Genomic DNA, 22870 nt, shown 5'->3' with positions numbered 1-22870 from the left:
ACATTATAAAGAATGAATCAACCATTACAAAATCATACAACACTGTGCAATGGGAATTGGAAATAGTCCGATTATACAGCACAACATTCCAGCAGTGCTGTTCCATTGGCTGTGGGCCTGGCAAGGGCAGATTGATAAAAGGTTTTATTACAGCTTCAGCATAAAAAAAACCTGTTGCTCGTATACCTGCTTATGCTTTTCCAATCTGTTGTAGTGTGAGATTCATTTAGATTTTTCTCAACTTAATTATTCCAAAAGAGTATTGAAGGGTTCCAAACAGGTTATAGGCTGAGCGGCTTCCTAAATGTGCGCCATTAAATGCGCTCCTATTATAATATATTTTCTCCATTATAAGAGAGAACAAAATCATAAACTGCAAGCACAATGCGAAAAAGGCTGTAACAAATACAAATAAATAGTCAGCAGACAAGTTCATGTCTACGATCAGCTTATCTAATAACACAGAGATTTCATGCGGCTGGAATGCTAATATTCTGATGCAATGAAATGCTATGTCCTAGACGCGTCCCGAAATCCAACATACTGTGCCCTTTCTACAATTGCCTCAAATTGCTAAATCCATGTGTGACATAGCTCAATGTTTCCATAAGTAAACAGCAATCCTCTATAATGCTGGCTGTAAAATTGGTTGTATTCTCTCTAGAAAGAGTCCAATTTCCATAAGTTATTTCTCTGCAGTGGGAGAACAGTATGACGGGACTAAAAGTCATGGGTTTGCTTTTTCTCTTAATAATAGAGAGTCGGGGGACTAGCTCATCAATCTCTCCGAAAGGTGAAAAACGTGTTGTTGCGCAAACACAAAATGTATCACATAATCAAAAAACTCAATCTGAACCTAATGGAAACAGATGGTAATATACATTTTTATTTAGAGACTGAATACTGTGCGCTCAGCGTCAGACAGACATCTCTGTTATAACATGCCAGTCATTTATCAAGATCTGAGTGCATCTCAAGCATAAAGCACAAGATCTGAGCATATTTCAATGAAGCTTGTGTCTTTCCAACGTTGTAACCACCCTATAGAAGCCAAAAATAATATGTCTCAATTATTTATTGTAAAGTCAAGCAAAATCTGAAGGGTTAGCTATATAGAATACATATATATATATATATATATATATATATACATATACAGAGAGAGAGAAAGAGAGTGAGAGAGAGAGATATCTACAGTATCTATCTCTGATATCTATCTATCTACAGTATCTAGCTCTCGCTCTTTTTTTATATATATATATATATATATATATATATATGAGAGGGAGAGCTAGAATACTGTAGATAGATAGATATCAGAGATAGATACTGTAGATAGATAGATATCAGAGATAGATACTGTAGATAGAAAGGTAGATATCAGAGATAGATACTGTAGATAGATAGATATCAGAGATAGATACTGTAGATAGAAAGGTAGATATCAGAGATAGATACTGTAGATAGAAAGGTAGATATCAGAGATAGATACTGTAGATAGATAGGTAGATATCAGAGATAGATACTGTAGATAGATAGGTAGATATCAGAGATAGATACTGTAGATAGATAGGTAGATAAATACTGTAGATAATAGATAGGTAGATAGATAGATAGATAGATAGATAGATAGATAGACAGATGGATGGATAGATACTGTAGATAGATAGGTAGATAGATAAATACTGTACATAATGTAGATAATGTAGATAATAGATAGATAGATAGATAGATAGATAGATAGATAGATAATAGATACATAGATAGATAGATATCAGAGATAGATACTGTACATAAATAAGGTAGATACATAGATAAATGCTGTAGATAGATAAATACTGTAGATAGATAGATAAATACGATAGATAGATAGATAGATAAATAGGATATTGTAGCTAGACAGATAGATAGCTATCTGCCTATTTTCGATATCTATTTATCTATCTATCTATCTATAGAGATAGATAGACAGACAGACAGATCAGATAGACAGATAGATGGAATAGATAGATAGATAGATAGATAGATAGATAGATAGATAGATAGATAGATAGATAAACATATAGTGTATAGGAATGTCATTCCCCTGTGCTCCATAGGCAAAAATAAGCAGTAAAATGGCCGATGAGGTTCAGTATTGTAAGGTGTACGGTTATTGGTTTTGGGACAAAACAAAAGATATTTCTTCGCTGAATGGATTACTACAATACAGAAGGATTTGATGCAATTATTGATAATAAACTCAATTATAGATCTCAATGCCTGTGAAAGTGAACTGCAGCGAAATCCAACAGCTTGTACTTGGAAACTACTGACTTCTAGAAGAAAGTATTGTTTTACGCCTTTATAAAGAATGGAGCCCAAGTGAGAACAGTAATACATAAAAAAAAATCAACCAGGTGGAGCAAATTCTATCAAATTAATTAGAGACATGGAAGAGATCCGTTTTGAGAAAAAGGGTTATCAAATGTACCCTACAAAGGAGAAGGCGGAGGAGATGATCCTTATATAAATATATAGACAGTTCTTATCAAAAGCAAAGCAAAAAAATATTCCTGTCACTGACGCAACAGATCACTTCTACTATCCAAACTGTAAAGGTAACATCTTTATTATTCACTTTATACTGAACTTTCTATGTGGACTTTGCCATAGTCTAATACGTGAATGTGTCATGTTAATGTAAACATTGATAGATAGGTCAATGATAAACATGTGGGAACTAACACTGCCGAGCTCGGCATATTTGTCTTTTAAAATAAGATTAAAAAAATCTGAGTTTATAAACTATTACTTCTATCTTTAGAACACACACTTTAAACATTTTGTTTCTGAATATCATTAGAGAAGACCAGATATTATATTAACTTACAGTTGCCAGTTTTTGGACGTCTTCATCAGAAGCTCCTAGTGAGGCAAGACCAATCTCTTGGGAAAACTGGGCAAATTTGGGATCTGCCAGCAATGGAACATGACCGAGCAGCTCATGGCAGGTGTCCCTAGTGGGGAGGAGAAAAAAATCAGGCAATTAGTTTTTTTTAGGTTTTCACATGCATTGTGTTATACCAGAATAAATGTATCATTGCAAGAGATGGGCGGACTCACAGAAAACCAGGACTCGCGGGTCCCTGGTAATTTGTTTTAAAAAAACAGTTTTGGTCCAGAATCCGGTACCCATATATGTCTATGGGAACCAAAATTAAATGATTCAAAATGTTGGTGGAAGGGATAGAGCGATAGGAGCACCCGGTGTACTTGTCTAAGCTCTGTGTCATGGCGGGCCACTGATTCCAGGTCACACAATCACTTCCGGAGCTGCATGCATCGAGATCGTACACTAAATATAAAGGTAGATGCTAGAATGTACAGGCTCCTTCCAGGTATGATTTAATTTGTGATAGGGGGCGTGTTCAAAATGCAGGCCGGTTTAGAAAAAAAAAATTTTTTCTAAGTCCACATGGGTATGGAGTTGTTTATAATAGAAGCAAGGGACTGGGGGTAAGACCCCTAAATGGGGGGGAGAGGGATGAGCAGATCTCTGTGCCCGCAATGATGTGTCCTCCTCGGTTCATCCTGAACCTCCTGCTTCATGCAGCAGGGGGCTCAGGATGAGCGTGATGTGTCTTCCTCTGTTCATCCTGAGCCTTCTGCTTCATGCAACAGAGTGCTCTGGATGAGTGCAATCTATCCTTCTCCGCTCATCCTGAGCCTCTTGCTTCATGAGTCATGAAGCAGGAGGCTCAGGATGAGGTGCGACTATGATGTTTTCTCCTCTGCTCATCCTGAGCCTTCTGGTTCATGAGTCGTGATTCTGACCCCCAGACAGCACTTGTTATTGGTTGCAGGCAGACGCTGTCACACAGGCTGGGGGCACGTCTCACTGCAACCAATCACAGACGCCAGGATGGCCGGTGGACGGGGAAAGCAGGAAAAGCATTGCATATGTATGAGCAATGATGAGCAGCCCAGGGAGGCCGCAGGAGCAGTGTACAGACGTGAGGGAGCAGTTTACAGCTGCGCCGGAGCCTCAGTAAAGTACTGTATGAAGCATTCGCTTCATTCATATTTTCTCTATTTTTTCTTTATTTTTTTAAATTTCTCAAGTGCCGGATCTGGATCAAGCACCGGAATCCCGGGCCCGGCACCTGGGCAGTTTTGAATCCACGCGGATCTGGACATTTACAGTCCGGGTCCGCTCATCACTAATCATTGCATCTATGCATATATAATATGTATTTTTAACTTTTACACTTAATGGTTGCCATACTATACTTTATGGCTCAGTTACAATATTTCATGACTATATAATGCAGGAATATTTTCCAATAATAAAAAAAAATCATTATATTTAAAGCATAAACAATGCCCGACAGAGTGAAGCTAAATTAAACTTTTTAAAGCTCACACCATACATCTCAGGACTTCTCGTGCCAAGAACAGTCAGGAAGAACAGATCTGTAGATGATAACATCATTACAACTATTCCTCATGCTGTGAAGACTTTGCATATTTGATTAAACTTGTAATAAAGCACCAAAGAGTAAATCAGAGGAAGAAGACATCCTTATTATTGTGTGTAGACATAGCAGTATTATTATGCATGCAAAAAACATATAACGGTAATTATCACTCATAATAAGCTTTGTAACCTGAATTATTATCAGCAGATGAAACCCTTATTTGCTATAATCCACAGATAGGTTAAACCAATTTTCTTTCCTTCGTATCCTTCAGCCTGGTTAATAAGTCAGTAAGTAATAGTCTACGTAAGCCATGGTCGGGAGCTGAAACTCAGGCTAAACACAATGACCTCTAGAGAATAGCGCACAATAGAGTGTCATCTTCTGAACGTATGGCTCCTAGCTGCAGAATAAGAATGTTTTCCTCTACAATCAGTAAAATGTAAAATCAAGGTTACTTAAGACTCAATACTGTTATAATAAAGATAGGTATAAAATAATTTCTGAATAGCACGACAATGATATTGAAGTGCAACACCATCCCTTATTAAATACTTCAGTGCTTTTAGATCAGATATTTCTATGGTTACTGAAGTTCAATTAAAAGCATTTCCTAAGTTTTTAAACTTTAAACAGGATCGGTCAGCAGGTTCTTACTGTTTAATCTGAGAGAAGCACAGTACAGGGCACAAAAACCTGATCTGATTCCAGGGATGTGTCACTTATTAGACTGTGTGATGTAGTTTCAATATAATCAGCATTATACCAGCAGGAGATCAACACTACTGGACTACAAAACAGGCAGTCAGGCTAATCTGTGTAACCCACCCTCACCACTGACAGGACTGCCACTAGGAATTTCAGGGCCCCTGACTGGCATAATTTTGGGGCCCCCTTGAGACTCCACCCCAGCTCCGCCTCCACACCTTATACACAAGCCAATAAAAGAATCGTGAAGGGGCCCCACTTCTGTGGGGGCCCCGTACTAGAGTCCTGTTTGCCCCCCACTGGTGGCGGCCCTGCCACTCATTTGCAGCTTGCTCACAGTGCACAGTATACATTGGAAATTTCCAGTCAAGGGTGTTGGGTTACTAGGAGTATAAGGCATGGATCACAAGACTGTAGATTCTCTCAACCAAGAAAATCAGGTTGATTATGCTAATGATACTCTGATCAAACTCTGACCAGAGTTTGATCAGAGTATAGATCATTGTGTGCTCCAATTCTCTTGGATGAGACAATAATAGCACACTGTGAGGAGAAGATGAAGAACAAAAATCCTCCATCTTCTCCATTGTATCAGTACATGGAATTCTGACTGCCCATAAATATCATCCGAGTGCAGTCCAATGGTTTCCATGAAATCGATGACTTCCATCAGCTCAAAATCAGACGTGTGTGGCCCAATAGACTAACATTGCTCCAAGTGCAATCCAATGTTTTTCCATTTCGCACTCATACCGGTAATATGTTGGCGTGAGCAAGCCATTTCTCTTAGCTCTGCTACATCTCCATCAGAAAAAACAGGTATTCTATGAAAACTATACCAAGCAGCCCAGTAAGTGGTACTGATGCATAGCTAGAATCAGGTTTTTTGCCCTTTGTCATGTTGCTATCAGATTATAAAGCAAAAACCTGCTTGGAAAATCCTTTTAATTGATAATTGCATCACGTTATTCAAACACTCAAGATACACATTGTTGAATCTTATTTTTCTGCAATTTGGCCTGATAAGCTATATATACCAGCTTACAGCCAAATACTGACTGTTGACAAACCCATCTTGCCTAATGTCATGCAGTGACTAAAGGGCTTCTGTCAGGGACATGGGAACCCCAGGCAAGCATTGCAACACACAGGGTACACAATACAATGGTGGGCCCTGGCTATAGGGAAAGGGGAGCTGGGTCACTTCCTAAACTCACCTGAGGTTGATCCCTCCATTCCCTAGTGTCCCTATATGGGTTCTTTCACACCATCGTTGATCACGTGCCTATCCCGATCTTTCCCTGGACTCATCCCTGCATAGTTTAACCCCTTAACCCACAGGCGATTTTCCGTTTTTCATTTTTGTTTTTTGCTCCCCTTCTTCCAAGAGCCGTAACTTTTTATTTTTCTGTCAATATTGCCATATGAGGGTTTGTTTTTTGCAGAACGAGTTGTACTGTTAAATGAAACCATGAGTTTTACCATATAGTGTACTGGAAACAGCAAACACTGGAAAAAAGTGTAATTGCACGATTATTTTTGGAGTATTTTATTCACCAAGTTCGGTATATAGTAAAACGAATATGTTAGTGTAATGCCTCACGTTGGTATGAGTTCGTAGATACCAAACATGTTTAGGTTTACTTTTATCTAACGGGTTAAACACAATTCAGAAAATTGTCCACAAGAAGTGGTGCACTTTTTGCGTCATTTTCCGTGACCCATAGCGTTCTCATTTTTCGTGATCTGGGGCTCATTAATGGCTTATTTTTTGTGTCTCAAGCTGACAATTTTTACTGGTATCATTTTTGCACAGATGCTACATTTTAATCGCCTGTTATTGCATTTTGCATAAAATTTCCAACGACCAAAAAATGTAACTTTGGCATTTGGAATTTTTTTTACCGCTACATCGTTTACCGATCAGATTAATTGATTTTATATTTTGATAGCATTTCTGAATGTGGCGATACCAAATATGTGCATATTTCTTTCTTTTAACGCTTTAATTTTCAATGGGGCAAATGGGGGGTGATTTGAACTTTTAGGTTTTTTTATTTTTTTAATGTTTAAAAACTTTTTTTTACTTTTTTTATTTTACTTTTTTAATTAACTTTTCTTTATTTCAGCTGATCAGCTGAAATGCTGCTCTCCTGTTACAGCCAGCGCTCTGACGGCAGTACCAGGAAGTGAGTCATGATAGCAACAGGAGTCATCACATAACCCGTCGCTACCATGGCAACCAAAGGCTACCCGTGATCACGTCACGAGACCTACGATCGTGGCGGGGAAAGGTGATTTTCTAGTCACGGCCATTTACATTGCACTGTCAGTATTTGACAGTGCGATCTAAGGGGTTAACAAGCGGGGGTGGATCGCGGATCCACCTGGCCTGCTAGCCGCACATGTCTGCTGTTCAAATCAGCAGACATGTGCGGGGATCACTGTTGGCTCACCGCAGCAGCTGGTGTTGATTATACCAACATTATCTAGGACGTACCCAGATAGTCCAATGTCAGTAAGAGGTTAAAGACACAAAAAGGATTAGACAAACAAGGGTGAAATAAATAGCAATCATACAAAGCATGCCAATCAACAAGATCATCAAACAATGAACAACGGACCACAGGGGAAAAACCAAACAGGACTAGGGAAGAAAAAATCTCAACACAGCTTTCATACAGCAAATGTTTTCTGAATGGCTTCCTGGTCCATAGCTAACAGTCCCCTCTAGAACTACAAAATACATACATCTGCACTCTAAAGTGCTAACAATGAAATCTGGTACTGCATTACTGCTATAGGAATATTTGAAAAAAGAGACACTTAAGTTATGTATTGGCCAATGCATATGAGCCTTGTAACCAGCAACAAGGTCTATCTCAATATACTGGGACCCTAACTCAAATGCCTATATCTGGGTTAAAAACTCACATGTCTAGGCAGCTAGGATTTAGCTATAAAGGTGGATATTCTCAGATGGAAGTAGCCAATAAGTTTTGAGTATCACTGAGTGTCATCAGCAGGTTGCAACAGAGAAACAAAGATACTGGAAGAGTCACAGAAAGGCATAGAAGTGGAGGTCATTTGGGCACAAGACACACTGACGGCTGCTTCATTGTAAACAATGCCCTTTGGAACCAGATGGTGAATGCCATACAACTATTGGCAAATTTAAGGGAGGTGAAAGGGACCCTAGTGTCACATCAGACCAATCAAAACTGTTTACATCAGAGTGGTCTGCATGCTAGACAACAAGGATACCTGACCAAATCACCAGGCACTTGTTGAACAAGGGATCAGAAAGCCTCAGTGCTGTTCACTGATGAAAGTTAATTTATGCTGAGCAGAATTTATGGCCGCCAACGATGTGGGAAAAGTCAAAGAGAGTGCTATGCATCAGCCACTATTTTCACCAGATGAGCTTCTGGTCGTGGTATTACAGTGCGGGCAAGTGTACCTAGTCAATGCAAAACTGCCCGACACTTTGTGAATGGCACCGTGAAAATCCAGTTATTGTGCCTCTGCATGAACAACAGAGACCTAATTTCATTTTCATGGATGACAATTCTCCAGATCATCGAGGTCACATCATTAGGGAACAGTTGCTGGAGACTAGGGAACCTCAAATGGCGTGGCCTCCACTTGTTCCAGACTTGAATTAGATAGAAAACCTATAGGATCAACTGAGTCATTATGTAGAGACTTGTAACTCTGTACCACAGAACCTCAATGACCTCAGGACCGCCTTTCAAGAAGAGTGGAATGCCATGCCTCAGCAGACAATAACTTGACTTATGAATGACATGAGACATCACTGTCAAGCTGTAATTGATGCTCAAGACCACATGACAAGTTACTGAGTCATTGACATTTTTTGGGGGGTATACCCACCACAGTTCTTGGCATTTGTTTCAATAAATTGTATGTGATAAGGAAATCACCTTTGCATCCTTCTACTTCAATGCTCTACTTTCATGATAAGTACACAAACGAAGGGGGCTAGGCACCACCTACTATATTATAGCAAAGCTATGTGCCATGTACCAAACAATCCAAACTATGACCCACCAACTAGTACATATAAGGCACCATGCTTTAGGGACTTCCCGGCTACATTTAATTCTTATGCCATTTCTGGTTTTTGGAACGCAGGCTTGCGTTCCACTTCATCAATCACTTCCTAGTTCTAGTTAGATGAGTGCTGTGAGCGCATTGTATCGGTCACATGACCATGTCAACATTTCCAGTCAGTGACACGCTGTTTGCGTTCCACAGCTCGTTCTAATGTATAGACCTGGCATTTCCGGGTTTGTTAATGGCGGTGGCCACACATGAAATAGCTGGCGGTATACCAACAGCTCCTGGGTTATTAGTATTAAGGTAAGACACCTGAAAGGTGTAATTTAATCTTCCTTTTCCCTCCTGTTGATTGGGCAGATATTTACTGGGGGACATATACTGGGGGAAGTGTAGATCACGGATGGAAAGGAAGAGCTTGACTGGCGCAACGCGTCAGGTTCTTCCTTTCCATCCGTGATCTACACTTGGGCTCTGGTAACTTGTGAGGCCATTTAGCTTCTGGTGCCACTTAGGCTGTTGCTATTTTTGTATAGGCCCAATTACCTACAGGTTCTTTTTTCCCGTCTCTATTCAGCTAAGTTCAGTGACATGGCCCCTTTATTCACATCACAGCACACATGGGATTTATTGCTCATATTTATTGACCTTTTCTATGGTTATTTGTATATATTTATTATATGTATATCTATATGCGATTTCCTAGTGCATTGTTAATTGCAATTGATAAAAGTAATGGAAGGTTTTGTATATGTGTCTGATTTTAAATTTTAATATATGTGTGGTTTGCCACTTTGTTTAATAAATCTATGATATGTATTTGCACTAATCAAGGTTTTTTCTGGACATTATTGACCAATTTACGAAGCATAGTGCCTTAAGGCCCTGTCACACACAGATAAATCTGCGGCAGATCTGTGGTTGAAGTGAAATTGTGGACAATTAGTGCCAGGTTTGTGGCTGTGTACAAATGGAACAATATGTCCATGATTTCACTGCAACCACAGATCTGCCAAAGATTTATCTGTGTGTGTGACAGGGCCTTTATATGTACTAGTTGGTGGGTCCTACTTTCATGATAAAATATCAGTTTTTACGTTTTACGTAACTTTCACTTGGAAAAACAAATATTCCTAACTTTTTGTGAGTAGTGTGTATTGGAAATATTCCAACGGACATGAAATAAAAGTCAGAACTGTTAGATTTTAGACTTTGGGAATGGAATTTGCTAGAACGAGGCACCATAACTTTCGTCACACAAAGTTAGCTGCATGCTATGCAATACAAAGCATTGTCTGTTTCTGTACTGATGTAAATGGACTTAAAATCAACAAACTAATGCATGATGACAAATTCAGAACAAACCTCCACTCTGAAACTTGCACCTTGGGATGCATTGGTGCTAGTAGTGCAGAACTTCCATGGAAGCAGATAAGCTGAAAACCATACTAAACTAGAAGACAACATGCTTAAAGAATATGAACATCTGGCTGCCGAATGTCATTGAAAATGCATTTCTTACATTCCCATCTTTATTTTTTTCCACCCAATTTGGGACATGTAAGTGATGAGAATGGAAGGAGGTTCCATAAAGATATTCCTACAATGGAGAACAGATATCAAGGCAACTGGTATCCCAACATAACGGGGAATTACTGATGTTTTTCGCAACGGTATAATCTGACCTTTCACAAGTACAAAAGCAGATGCTTAAAGTACTTTTAACAGTATTGGGCCCAGCTCAAGTAAGTCTTTTAAACTGTAATTTGAGACTTTTCATATTTTGTTATTTCATTACATTTTCAATAACTGTTTACATTGAATGTTTTAATGTAGATCCAGTAATTGTTGGAGCAAAATCGTTCTGGAAAAAATTATTTAATGCTTTCCAAATGTTTAATTAATTTTGGCAAACTTATGAATAACTAAATTTACTGACATGTTACAACAATTCTGACTTCGAATTTGGAATATATACACTCAATTTAGTAAAGGATACATGGTTTTTGCCCAATAGCATACGAAAACAGTTTTGCTGTGCTGTGTTATCTGTTTCTTATACCCACACAGACTTGACAACATCTAAAATCTTGACATGGATATTAGCTTGTAAACAGTGGATCTTGACAATTTTAGTGAGATGCAATGATAATGAAATTTCTATACATTCTGGCAGACCCGCACTACAGTTGGGTGAGAATAATTTAAATCAGAAAATGCTTTATTTTCCCTAGCCCTTTCCTGTCTCACCCAATTTTACCTTTTTTCTTTTTCAGTTTTTTTCTTTTCTTCTTCTAAGAGCCATATTGTCTTTTTTTTATTAGCACAGCCATATGAGAGCTAGTTTTGAGTAACAGCATTCGCTTGATCATACAATATACTAATAAATGGAAACCAATTCTAAGTAAATGTGAAATAAAATAACCTGGCAATATGATTCCACAAATAAGTACAGTTACAGCAATACTAAACTTTTCCTTGTTTGAAAAAAAATCAAAACTTTGTAAAAAGAAAAAAAAATGTTGTGGTTTGCAATTTTCTGAAACACAGAGCTTTTTTATTTTTCTGTTGATGGAACTTGTTTTTTCACATTGCAAACTTGAGGGGCTTTTTTGTTTCTTTACTTTTTGAGCTATATATGACAGATGATCACTTTTTGTTGCATTTTTATAGGGAGTTGTATTGACCAAAAAAAGCAATTCTGGCATTTTTAATATTTTTTTTACAATATCTTTCCATTGTTGTAGAGACAAACTGCTGGTGGTTGTCTTCTGGATTGCTATCCAGATATCCAGCGATAGCTAGCGATGTCGTGCGCGATAGCACTCGCCCCCGTCGTTCGTGCGACATTTGGTGATCGCTGCCGTAGCGAACATTATCGCTACGACAGCGTCATATGCACATACCTTTTCAGCGACATTTCTGTTGATGCCGAACAATCCCTCCTTTAAGGGGGAGGTGCGTTCGGCGTCACAACAACGTCACAAAACGACCTTCCAATAGAAAAGGTGAGGCGGAGATGAGCGGCCGGAACATGCCGCCCACCTCCTTCCTTCCTCATTGCTGGTGGGCGTAGGTAAGGAGATGTTCGTCGCTCCTGCGGTGTCACACATAGCGAAGTGTGACGCCGCAGGAACGACAAACAACCTCGCTACTGACCAGACAACGATTTTTGGTAAATGAACCACGTGTCACAGACCAACGAATTTTGCCTCTTTTGCGATCATTTAAGGTAACTCATAGGTGTTACATATTGCGATCTCGCTAACGACGCCGGATGTGTGTCACAAACACCGTGACCCCCAACGATATATCGTTAGCGATCTCGCAGCATGTAAATGGCCCTTTAGACATAACTACAGCCATTAAACCCAAGCCACCCCCTCATGATAATAAGGACACACCAGTGGGGGGATCAGGCGGTTGTGAACGCCCACCTTGGGGTCCTGAGGTGTCAGAGGCGGGAACACCAGAGTCAAAGTGCAGGAGGAAGGGAAACCTGTTCATCAATCTCGGTGTGGGACCCGAATGCACCCTCCTGAGGCAGCCGGCCACTGGCAACTTGGTTTACTACTGGACTTGTGTGAAGTTACTGAACTGAGAGTACACCATCGTCCCCCGGTCCAGCCCGGCGCGCCACGTCCAGCACCCATCACTTCCATGTACCGGCACAAGGCCCCGGGACTACACCTCCCCTACCCATGGAGCGGATCCCATCTTGCTGCCCCGCTCCATCAGCCCCAGGCGCCCTCATCATCAGGCAGCGGCGGTGTCACCATTCCTCACCGCAACCCATGGGTGGCGTCAGAGACACAACATCTCCCTTGTAAATACCTCCCCTTTCCGATGGTTGTGAGGATGTGCGAGCCCAGGTCCGGTCACCACTCGAGCCGCAGCAGCAAACCTAGATCCGATCGGGCCCCCGAGAGAGAAGCGGCAGCGGCCCCCGCCCGCAACAGTAGTCTTGGTGCTGGATTAGGTGGAATAAGCAGACACTCACACAGATGGTAAACCAAAGTCTCTAGGTACCGCAGTCTCTGTGGGGGAGCTCGTCCAGGTCCCACTTCCAACAGTATCACTTGGTGGGTCTGGACTCCTGCCTCTGTGCACAAATTGATTGGCCGATATGGCCCCTCAGCTTGAAGCTTTTGGGGCCCCGCTACCCGTGTGTATGGCAGCTGTGCTCTTGATGGCTGACACTTGGGATTTTAGTGGGTTGTGTGCTTTGGAGAACCCTATCCCCCACGTTGTGCTGATGCCTTCAATCTCTGAGCTCTTGAGGAAAGTTCATAAAGAGACTATCCTCGACAGGTTAATTATCAAGGCGCCTGAAGCTCTTCCCTGATTTAGGGTCCTGTACCTCGCCGTGCTCGGTATCGGTCAGTTCTTTTGGGGTCTTGATCCCGACAGTCCTCCTAGACTATGTCCGTTGCACCCTCTCCAATGTCACTGCCACCTGTCCCCAACTCCTGTGGTCCTGGACCACCGTCTGCGACCCAACCTGTCACCTCCCTGGGAGCTACAACTCCCCAGCTCCTCACTCTTTGAGGGCCAACTCTCAACAACTTTGTCCCCTCTCCCTCCAGTCTGCCTGACCCCTAGGTGGGTGGTCCTGCTCCAACTTGACCAACCCACTGGTGTGTCTGTACAGGTCATGGTGTGAGGTGTGGTTGGGATTTGTAGTGCGGATGTTAGTGACACCATTGTTGGGAACCTGGAACCATGGGGGGTAGGCCCTGCACCCTGGATGACAGGATGCAGTTCCCTGTAGCACCCTGATGTATTCAGGGGCGCTAAACCTGCCTTTCTACTATGGAGATACAGGGGGGGAAATCCGCAGTAAAAACGCAGGAATTTCGCACATTTTTTTGTAGGTTTTACACAGCAATTCCACATGAAATCCGCATAAATGGATAGCTGCGGATTCCGGGGAGCTGCTGGGTGACCTTGAGGAAATACCTGCAGAAAAATCCGCAGGTATTTTGTCCCGTGGGCTCAGGGCCTAAGAGATTACAGAGATTACAATTTACATAATGCACAGTTGTAAAAACTTTTATTATTGTGGACTATCATTGAAATTATGGATTCAAGTATTTTGAATTGGAAGTGTAGAGTACAAGTGCACCTCGATAAATTACAATGTCATCAAAAAGTTAATTTATTTCACTAATTCAATACAAAAACAGAAACGCATATATTATATAGAGTCATTACACACAGAGTGATCTATTTGAAGTGTTTATTTCTGTTAGTGTTGATGATTATGGCTTACAGCCAATGAAAACCCAAAAGTCCTTATCTCAGAAAATTAGAATATCATATAAGACCAACTGAAAAAATGATTATAAACTCAGAAATGTTGGCTTACTGAAAGTATGTACAGTAAATGCCCCAATAATTGGTCGTGGCTCCTTTTGCATGAATTACTGCATCAATGCGGCTTGGCATGGAGGTGATCAGCCTGTGGCACTGATGAGGTGTTATGGAAGCCCAGGTTGCTTTGATAGCAGCCTTCAGCTCATCTGCATTGTTGGGTTTGATGTCTCTCATCTTCCTCTTGACAATATCCAATAGATTCTCTATGGGGTTTAGGTCAAGCCAGTTTGTTGGCCAATCAAGCACAGTGATACTGTGGCTATTAAAGCAGGTATTGGTACTTTTGGCAGTGTGGACAGGTGCCAAGTTTTGCTGGGAAAATGAAATTTCCATCTCCAAAAATTTGTCAGCAGAGGGAAGCATGAAGTGCTCTAAATTTTCCTGGTAAACAGCTGCACTGACTTTGATCTTGATAACACACAGTGGATCTAAACCAGCAGATGACATGGCTCCCCAAACCATCACTGATTGTGGAAACTTCACACTAGACCTCAGGAAGCTTGGATTGTGACCTCTCCACTCTTCCTCCTGATGCTGGGACATAGATTTCCAAATGAAATGCAAAATTTTAATCTGAATACAAACCCTTGGACCACTGAGCAATAGTCCAGTTCTTTTTCTCATTGGCCCAGGTAAGATGCTTCTGGCATTATCATGAGTGGCTTGACACAAGGAATGCAACAGTTGTAGCCCATGTCCTGGATATGTCTATGTGTGGTGGCTCTTGAAGCACTGACTCCAGCAGCAGTCCATTCCTTGTCAATCTCCCACAAATTTTTGAGTGGCCTTTTCTTAACAATCCTATCAAGTCTGCGGTTATCCCAGTTGTTTGTGCATCTTTTTCCACCACACTTTTTTCTTCCACTCAACTTTCCATTATTATGCTTGGATACAGCACTCTGTGAACAGCCAGTGTCTTTAGCAATGACTTTTTGTAGCTTACCCTCCCTGTGGAGTGTGTCAATGACTGCCTTTTGGATATCTGTCAGGTCAGCAGTCTTCCCCATGATTGTGTAGCCTACTGAACCAGACTAAGGGACCATTTTAAACACTTAGGAAGCCTTTGCAGGTGTTTTATGTTAATTACTCTAATTTTCTGAGATAATGACTTTTGAGTTTTCATTGGCTGTAAACCATAATCATCAACATTAACAGAAATAAACACTTGAAATAGATAACTCTGTTTGTAATGACTCTATACTCTTATAATATATGCATTTCCCTTTTTGTATTGAAATACTGAAATAAACTAACTTTTTGATGATATTCTATTTAATTGAGATGTACTTGTATGTTGCAGGTTCTGTGATTGAAAGGATTGGGATTGTTGAAATCCAACAGCCTAATCTTTGTTTTCCCATATATCTGCTGTAAGGGTTTACTCACTTCTAAAAATAAATATGCCTAGTGCAGTCTGAGAAAAAATTGGATTGTACTCACACCAATGTTAAAGCGCACCAATCATTAGGATTTTCCTATATAACCTAAAGCCAGTGCCATACTGGCACTATCATGCTGATTCTATATATACCTTAAGTTGTCAGGTAAGATTTATAGGTTTTGAAACACAAGCAATTAACGTTTATAAAATGAGCAGCTTTTTGAGTGACTTCAGCTGCCGTTCAGCTAATAGCTGGGGTGGGTATTCATAGTGATTCCCGCCCCTCGCCTGTCCATCTTCCCCCAGTTATTTATGTTAATTCTTTTATAGAATTGTTTTACTAAGTGACTAGAAGAACCTGTGCTGATGTCATACTCATGTTATCAGAAGGGGCAGGGCCTCAGCTAACATAGCTGATACTAGGAAGCACCACCCCTTCTGATCACATGGGTATGACATCAGCACAGGTCCTTCTAGTCAGTTAGTAAAACGATTCTATAATAAAATTAGCATAAATAACAGGGAGGATGAACAGGCAGGGTGGCAGTAATAACTATGAAAACCCACCATGGCTATCAGCTGATCGGCAGCTGCGGTCATTCAAAAAGCTGCTCATTTTACGAACTTTACTTGCTTATGTTTGAAAACCTATAGATCCTAGCTGACAACTAAAGGTATATATAGAATCAGCATGATAGTGCCAGTATAGCACTGGCTTTAGGTTATATAGGAAAATCCTGATGATTGGTGCACTTTAAGGATCATGAATTTGTTTATTAAAGGCAACCACACAGAATTAACAGGTTTTATTTTGCACAGAATTCATTTTCTTTTATTTTTCTCCGTAAAGTTATTGAAAAATACCAGATGCGTATCAGATTTGTGATCAAATGAGCCAGATACATTATGAGATACCTACCTTGTACTTGGAACATTAAACTGCAGCTGTCTGAGATTCCAAATGAGGATATTATCGTCTCTTATAAAAAAAATACCTTTCTTTTCTTCTACTCAGTAGTCAATGTCTGGCTATATTTAGAGAGCGGAAATATACAGAACATACAGATTTGTTCTGTATGTTCTCCATGCATGTGTCATTCGTTATGTAAAGCCCTTTTCTCTGGTGGAAACTAACATATATTCCATAAAGATATGCCATATCACTTAATCACAAACATATAGGCTCTTTGCAATCCGCTTCCAACCATCCAATTAAATATACAAAGGCAATTAGAGCATATAAAGCTTTTAATCAAACACATTCACCAGATATACGAACACCGCATAAATACAGCAAATTGCAATATATGCAAAACAAAAACTAAACTGCAATTATTTCTGGATATTCTCCAGCAATTCATTGAATGTTCCTATACAATGCTGATTAACTAATTGCATCCCTGGCTGTAAAATTTGCATTCGGTAATTTAAAGCAAAAAGATAAACAACAGTAGTTACTATGCCAGTTAGTGGCGAAATTTACATTAGGACTTTAATTTGAGTTTCATTAGAACTTGTTATCCATCTTTTTATTGTTAGGGTACAAATATATTCCTGAGCAAATATAATTGCATCCCTTACTACCTAGGAAGTAAATTACATTCCTCAAACCGTGCTTTAAAGCTTGTCTTGCTTTCACAAAAGCTTGCGTGTAAGCATAACCACCCAAGGTGCTGATTATGTAGATTATACACACACATACATAAAAAGTCTAGGTGCCTACGAGCTCCCCGCTTGGAAAAAGAATCACACTAATTCTGGGTGTTGTGAGCAAATAATAAGATTATTTAATGCAATTATTTGCCTTGCACCTAACCCATAGCAATGAATGGTTTCTGTCATTTAATAATTCTCTTCAGAACTGAAAGGACAAAATTAGCTGCTGTAGTTGTGGGAGTTCATGAAATGTTTTTTTTAGTATGCACCTTATGTATACTTTTTTTGTATTCTGATATTGCTGGAATGGCGCTGCTGCACAGCATGAGTATACATTGTTTTATAATATATGAGGTCCTAAAGTGATTAATCTTGGGTTGTCCAGTAGTGGACCACACCAGTTAGAGAACAATTAATTTCACTATTGGCTGTAGAGTAGTGGACCACATCAGTAAGAGAACAATTCATTTCACTATTGGCTGTACAGTAGTGGACCACATCAGTAAGAGAACAATTCATTTCACTATTGGTTGTCCAATAATGGATAACCCCTGTAAGAGAACAATGCATTTCACTATTGGTTATCGAGTAGTGGACCACACCAGTAAGAGAACAATTCATTTCACTATTGGTTGTCCAGTAGTGGACCACACCAGTGAGAGAGCAAATAATTTCACTATTGGCTGTAGAGTAGTGGACCACATCAGTAAGAGAACAATTCATTTCACTATTGGCTGTACAGTAGTGGACCACATCAGTAAGAGAACAATTCATTTCACTATTGGTTGTCCAATAATGGATAACCCCTGTAAGAGAACAATGCATTTCACTATTGGTTATCGAGTAGTGGACCACACCAGTAAGAGAACAATTCATTTCACTATTGGTTGTCCAGTAGTGGACCACACCAGTGAGAGAACAAATAATTTCACTATTGGTTGTTCAGTAGTGGACAACACCAGGAAGTGAACAATTCATTTCACTATTGGTTGTCCAGTAGTGGACCACACCAGTAAGAGAACCATTCATTTCACTATTGGTTGTCCAATAATGGATAACCCCTCTAAGAGAAAAATTAATTTCACTATTGGTTACCGAGTAGTGGACCACACCAGTAGGAGAACAATTCATTTAACTATTGTTTGTTCGGTAGTGGACCACACCAGTAAAAGAACAATTCATGTCAGTATTGGTTGTCCAGTAGTTGACTACACCAGTAAGAGAACTATTCATTTCACTACTGGCTGTCCAGTAGAGGACAACCCCTATAAGAGAACTGTCAGGAAAAGGGTGAGGAAGCGGAAGTTACACCCCTCCTTTCCACCAGACAGAGCACGTGACTCGCTCTCTAGTGCCCCTCTTATAGTCAGGTCAATTATGGAATTGCCCGACAATAAGCAAGGAGGCCGCTATTCTACTATGCCGATGATTGAAGGGTTCCCGGTGAGAGTAAGGTATATATTCCCCCGACTCCTGTGGGCGGAATATATCTAAACCTCCCCAGATCTCACTGGGTGCCCCACAATGATCCTTGGCATAAACTCGCTGACACCAATCTATTACGATAACTATTACGCCGAGCTCACCGACATGTAATTCAGGATCAAGATAACAGAACAGCCCAAGATTAAAATATATATTTTAATCGCCTTAAGGGCACACTAGATACTACAATATATACAATATGGAATTTACAGAATATATATATATATGTCAGAGTACATTTACAAATAAGACGTGGTCACAAACAGAGTCAGTTCAAGCAGTTACCTTATGCGTCTGGACACAGGGGGGTGCCGTTTGACCAGGGTTTCATGGACTTTCTCACATGTGTATAATACGCATGACCCCTGAGTAAAGACAAGCCAAGGATGTCCACATTGTCTTTATCAAACTGACTACAATCCATGTCCCCTCCCACCTGGTGACCTCACAGGGGTGTACTGCCCCACCCCTGTCCTGAGTCTAAAATAATATCCCAAAGTGAATATGATCCGCAACTCCGGACTGGGAGGTCCGATCGGGACGGTTCTGGTGTCTTCAGATCTATCTGTGTCCCCTCTGCATACTGAGTCCAAGCACGACTCCTCTACCGGACTCCTACTCGCAGTTCTCTGTATCTCGCCGCCCAGGGTGCGACAAATAATTCGAGGGTATGCAGAGATGCAGCTTGGAGTCCCAATTTTAACGATGTAGTGGGTGTATGGCTCAGATGCATGGTAATATCATAACTGTGTATGACATTACAGAGTCAGGAATATGAACGCCTGCTGGGAAAGAGGGTCTTGGATCCCTTTGAAGCTTCTCAAGGTTTTCCAGTTTCCCACCCACTCCCTTGATGAATGGACATATCCCCCCAGGGAGGTCTTCCTCTGGCTTGGCAGTGTAATTGGATTTGACACCTTCCCAGATGCTGAGTGATATGAGGGGAATCTCTGTGTGTGCAGGGAGGGGGGTGTATGTGTCGGGCCAGCTGGCTGACTTTGCCACAATTCTCATCATATCTCAGGATTTCCCTTGCAAGAACCATTCATTTCTCTATTGGCTGTACAGTAGTGGACCACCTCTGTAAGAGAAAAATTAATTTCACTATTTGTTGTCCAGTAGTGGACCACATCAGTAAGATAACCATTCATTTCACTATCGGCTGTCCACTAGAGGACAACCCCTATAAGAGAACAATTTATTTCACTATTTCAAGGCCAAATGACACTTACACAGTGTAATCATTATCACCACCCATAGTAATATTAATGTTTTAACCAACTCCCAGCACGGTTAAAAAGGGAATCTGTCAGCAGGTTTTGCTACATAAGCTGAAGTTAGCATGCTGCAAGGGTTAATATAGAGAATTCAGGGATCCTGTTTTGTCACTGTCCGATCTGTTGTTTATTTGATATGTTTGTTTAACCAGAGGGACTAATCATTGGTCGGACAACAATGTCACACGCACGGCAGTCCGGCGTGCCCCCTTCTCGGAATGACACCTCGCTGTCAATATACAATCTCTATAGAGAGTCTGGGGTAGGCGAAACTGCTCTCTCAGCTCTGCTACATGGCTAAATCTAAAAATTCAGATTGTGTCAGAACAGCTGCACCCAGTAATCTAAGTGATACATTGTTGAATTCATGATCCCTTTGCCTATATTAGGCCGGCTTCACACTTGCGATTAACTAGCACGAGTGTAATGCGAGAAAATCTTGCATTGCACTCGGACCCATGTTAATCAATGAGGCAGCTCCCATCTGCTATTTTTTTCTCAGTCCAAATCAGACTGAGAAAAAAATCGCAGCATGCTGCGTTTTGGTGAGTTTCTCGCGCGAGTCTCTCTAATGCAACTCTATGGGAGCGTGTAAATAAACGGATGTCACACGGACAGCACACACACCATCCTAGTGACATCCGTTTTTCAAAATACATTTATCGCATGTTTCAGAAAACACTGGAAATGAGTGAGGTCTGACAATGTCGGTCAATTTCTATCTCTGTCAGTCGGTCTCTCCCTCTCGGTCTCTATTCTCTCTCTGTCGGTCGGTCTGTCGGTCGGTCTCTCTCTCTGTCTCTATCTCTCTCTGTCCATGTCTGTCTATGCCTCTCCCCCCCTCTCTCATACTCACCGATCCCCGATCACCGGCGCGGCGTTGCACGGCGTTCACACTGTGTCGGCTTCTCCTCTTTTGAAAAAGCCGGCCGCTCATTATTCCATCACGTATTCACTGCTTTCCCCGCCCACCGGCGCCTATGGTTGCAGTCAGACACGCCCCCACGATGAGTGACAGCTGTCTCACTGCAACCAATAACAGCTGCCAGTGGGCGTGTCTATATCATCCAGTAAAATAAATAAATAAATAATTTAAAAAAACGGCGTGCGGTCCCCCCAATTTTGATACCAGCCAGGGTAAAGCCATACAGCTTGAGGCTGGTATTGTCAGGATGGGGAGCCCCACATTATGGGGAGCCCCTCACCCTAAAAATATCAGCCTGCAGCCGCCCGGAATTGCTGCATCCATTAGATGCGACAGTCCCGGGACTGTACCCGGCTCATGCCGAATTGGCCTGGTGTGGTGGCAATCGAGGTAATAAGGACTTAATGGGAGTAGCCCATAGCTGCCACTAAGTCCTCGTTTAATCATGGCAGGCGTCTCCCCGAGATACCTTCCATGATTAACCTGTTAGTTAAAAAAAATAAACACACACATCCAAAAAATCCTTTATTTGTACTAAATGACAAAAAACAACAACCTCTTTCACCATTTTATTAAAGTCCCCAAATACCCCTCCAGGTCCGACCTAATCCACAGAGGTCCCACGACAATTTCAGCTCTGCTACATCGGAAGCTGACAGAGAGCGGACACAGACCACGACCGCTCTCTGTGAGCTCCCCGCAGCAACTGAAGTGAGTCATGCTATCAGCGATGACATCACTCAGGTTACCCGCAGCCACAGATATCAGCTGGAGGACTTCTGCTGTGGCCGCGGGTAACCTCAGTGATTGCACCGCTGATCGCGCAGATCACTGTCACTCAGGGTATTTGCGGTCACCGGTGAGACCTTCACCGGTGACCGAAAATCAGGCCATGACACACAGACAGAGCCGCGGGATGACAATGAAGTCGGGTGAAGTTCATCCGACTTCATTCTGATCGTGCGGCTCTGTCTGTGTCTGCTGTCAGCGGCCATTCAGCTCTGCTACATGGCTCTGTCTGTGTCTGCTGTCAGCGGGCATGTAGCAGAGCTGAATGGCAGATAACACAGCTGCTGAGAATAAAAACGGATCCCATATGGATCACACACAGATTGTATATGGACTACAATCAATTGAAAAATCACAGAAACGCATTGCTGTTGCATTGCACACTGATCAACACTTGAACAGAACTCATGCTACTTTCTAGCATGAGACTCGGTCCGATTTTACCCGCACAAGTGTGATTCCAGCCTTATGCTGCTCTCAGATGAGGTAGCAAATACCCGCTGACAGATTCCCTTTAATTCTGCCACCTCCATACAGTGCAATTAATGCTGTCATCCACCCTAATACAAATAACGATGTCATCACCCTGAGTATTATTAATGCTGCCAACCGTCTGAGTACACTTGCAGTAATGCCAGAAATATATTTTTTATTTTAAAATATATTTTTATTTTTCTTCACATATTGGAAAATACCAACTGAGTCTCAGATTTGTGATCAAATGAAAAAACAT

The 22870-nt window shown here is 41.2% G+C and overlaps 1 protein-coding gene across 1 annotated transcript in view; it reads right to left on the bottom strand.

The window, feature by feature from the left end:
* TPH2 (tryptophan hydroxylase 2) overlaps positions 1-22870 on the bottom strand; it is a 737869-nt gene that overhangs the window by 489025 nt on the left and 225974 nt on the right. Inside the window, exon 8 of the mRNA XM_075344895.1 lies at positions 2873-2999. Coding sequence (XP_075201010.1) covers positions 2873-2999 — 127 coding nt within the window. The remainder of the gene's footprint in view (positions 1-2872; positions 3000-22870) is intronic.

This window comes from Anomaloglossus baeobatrachus, chromosome 4 (assembly GCF_048569485.1).
Source record: "Anomaloglossus baeobatrachus isolate aAnoBae1 chromosome 4, aAnoBae1.hap1, whole genome shotgun sequence".
NCBI lineage: Eukaryota > Metazoa > Chordata > Amphibia > Anura > Aromobatidae > Anomaloglossus > Anomaloglossus baeobatrachus.
Note: the sequence above shows the minus strand (reverse complement) of the source record. Positions and strands in the feature narration are given on the sequence as shown.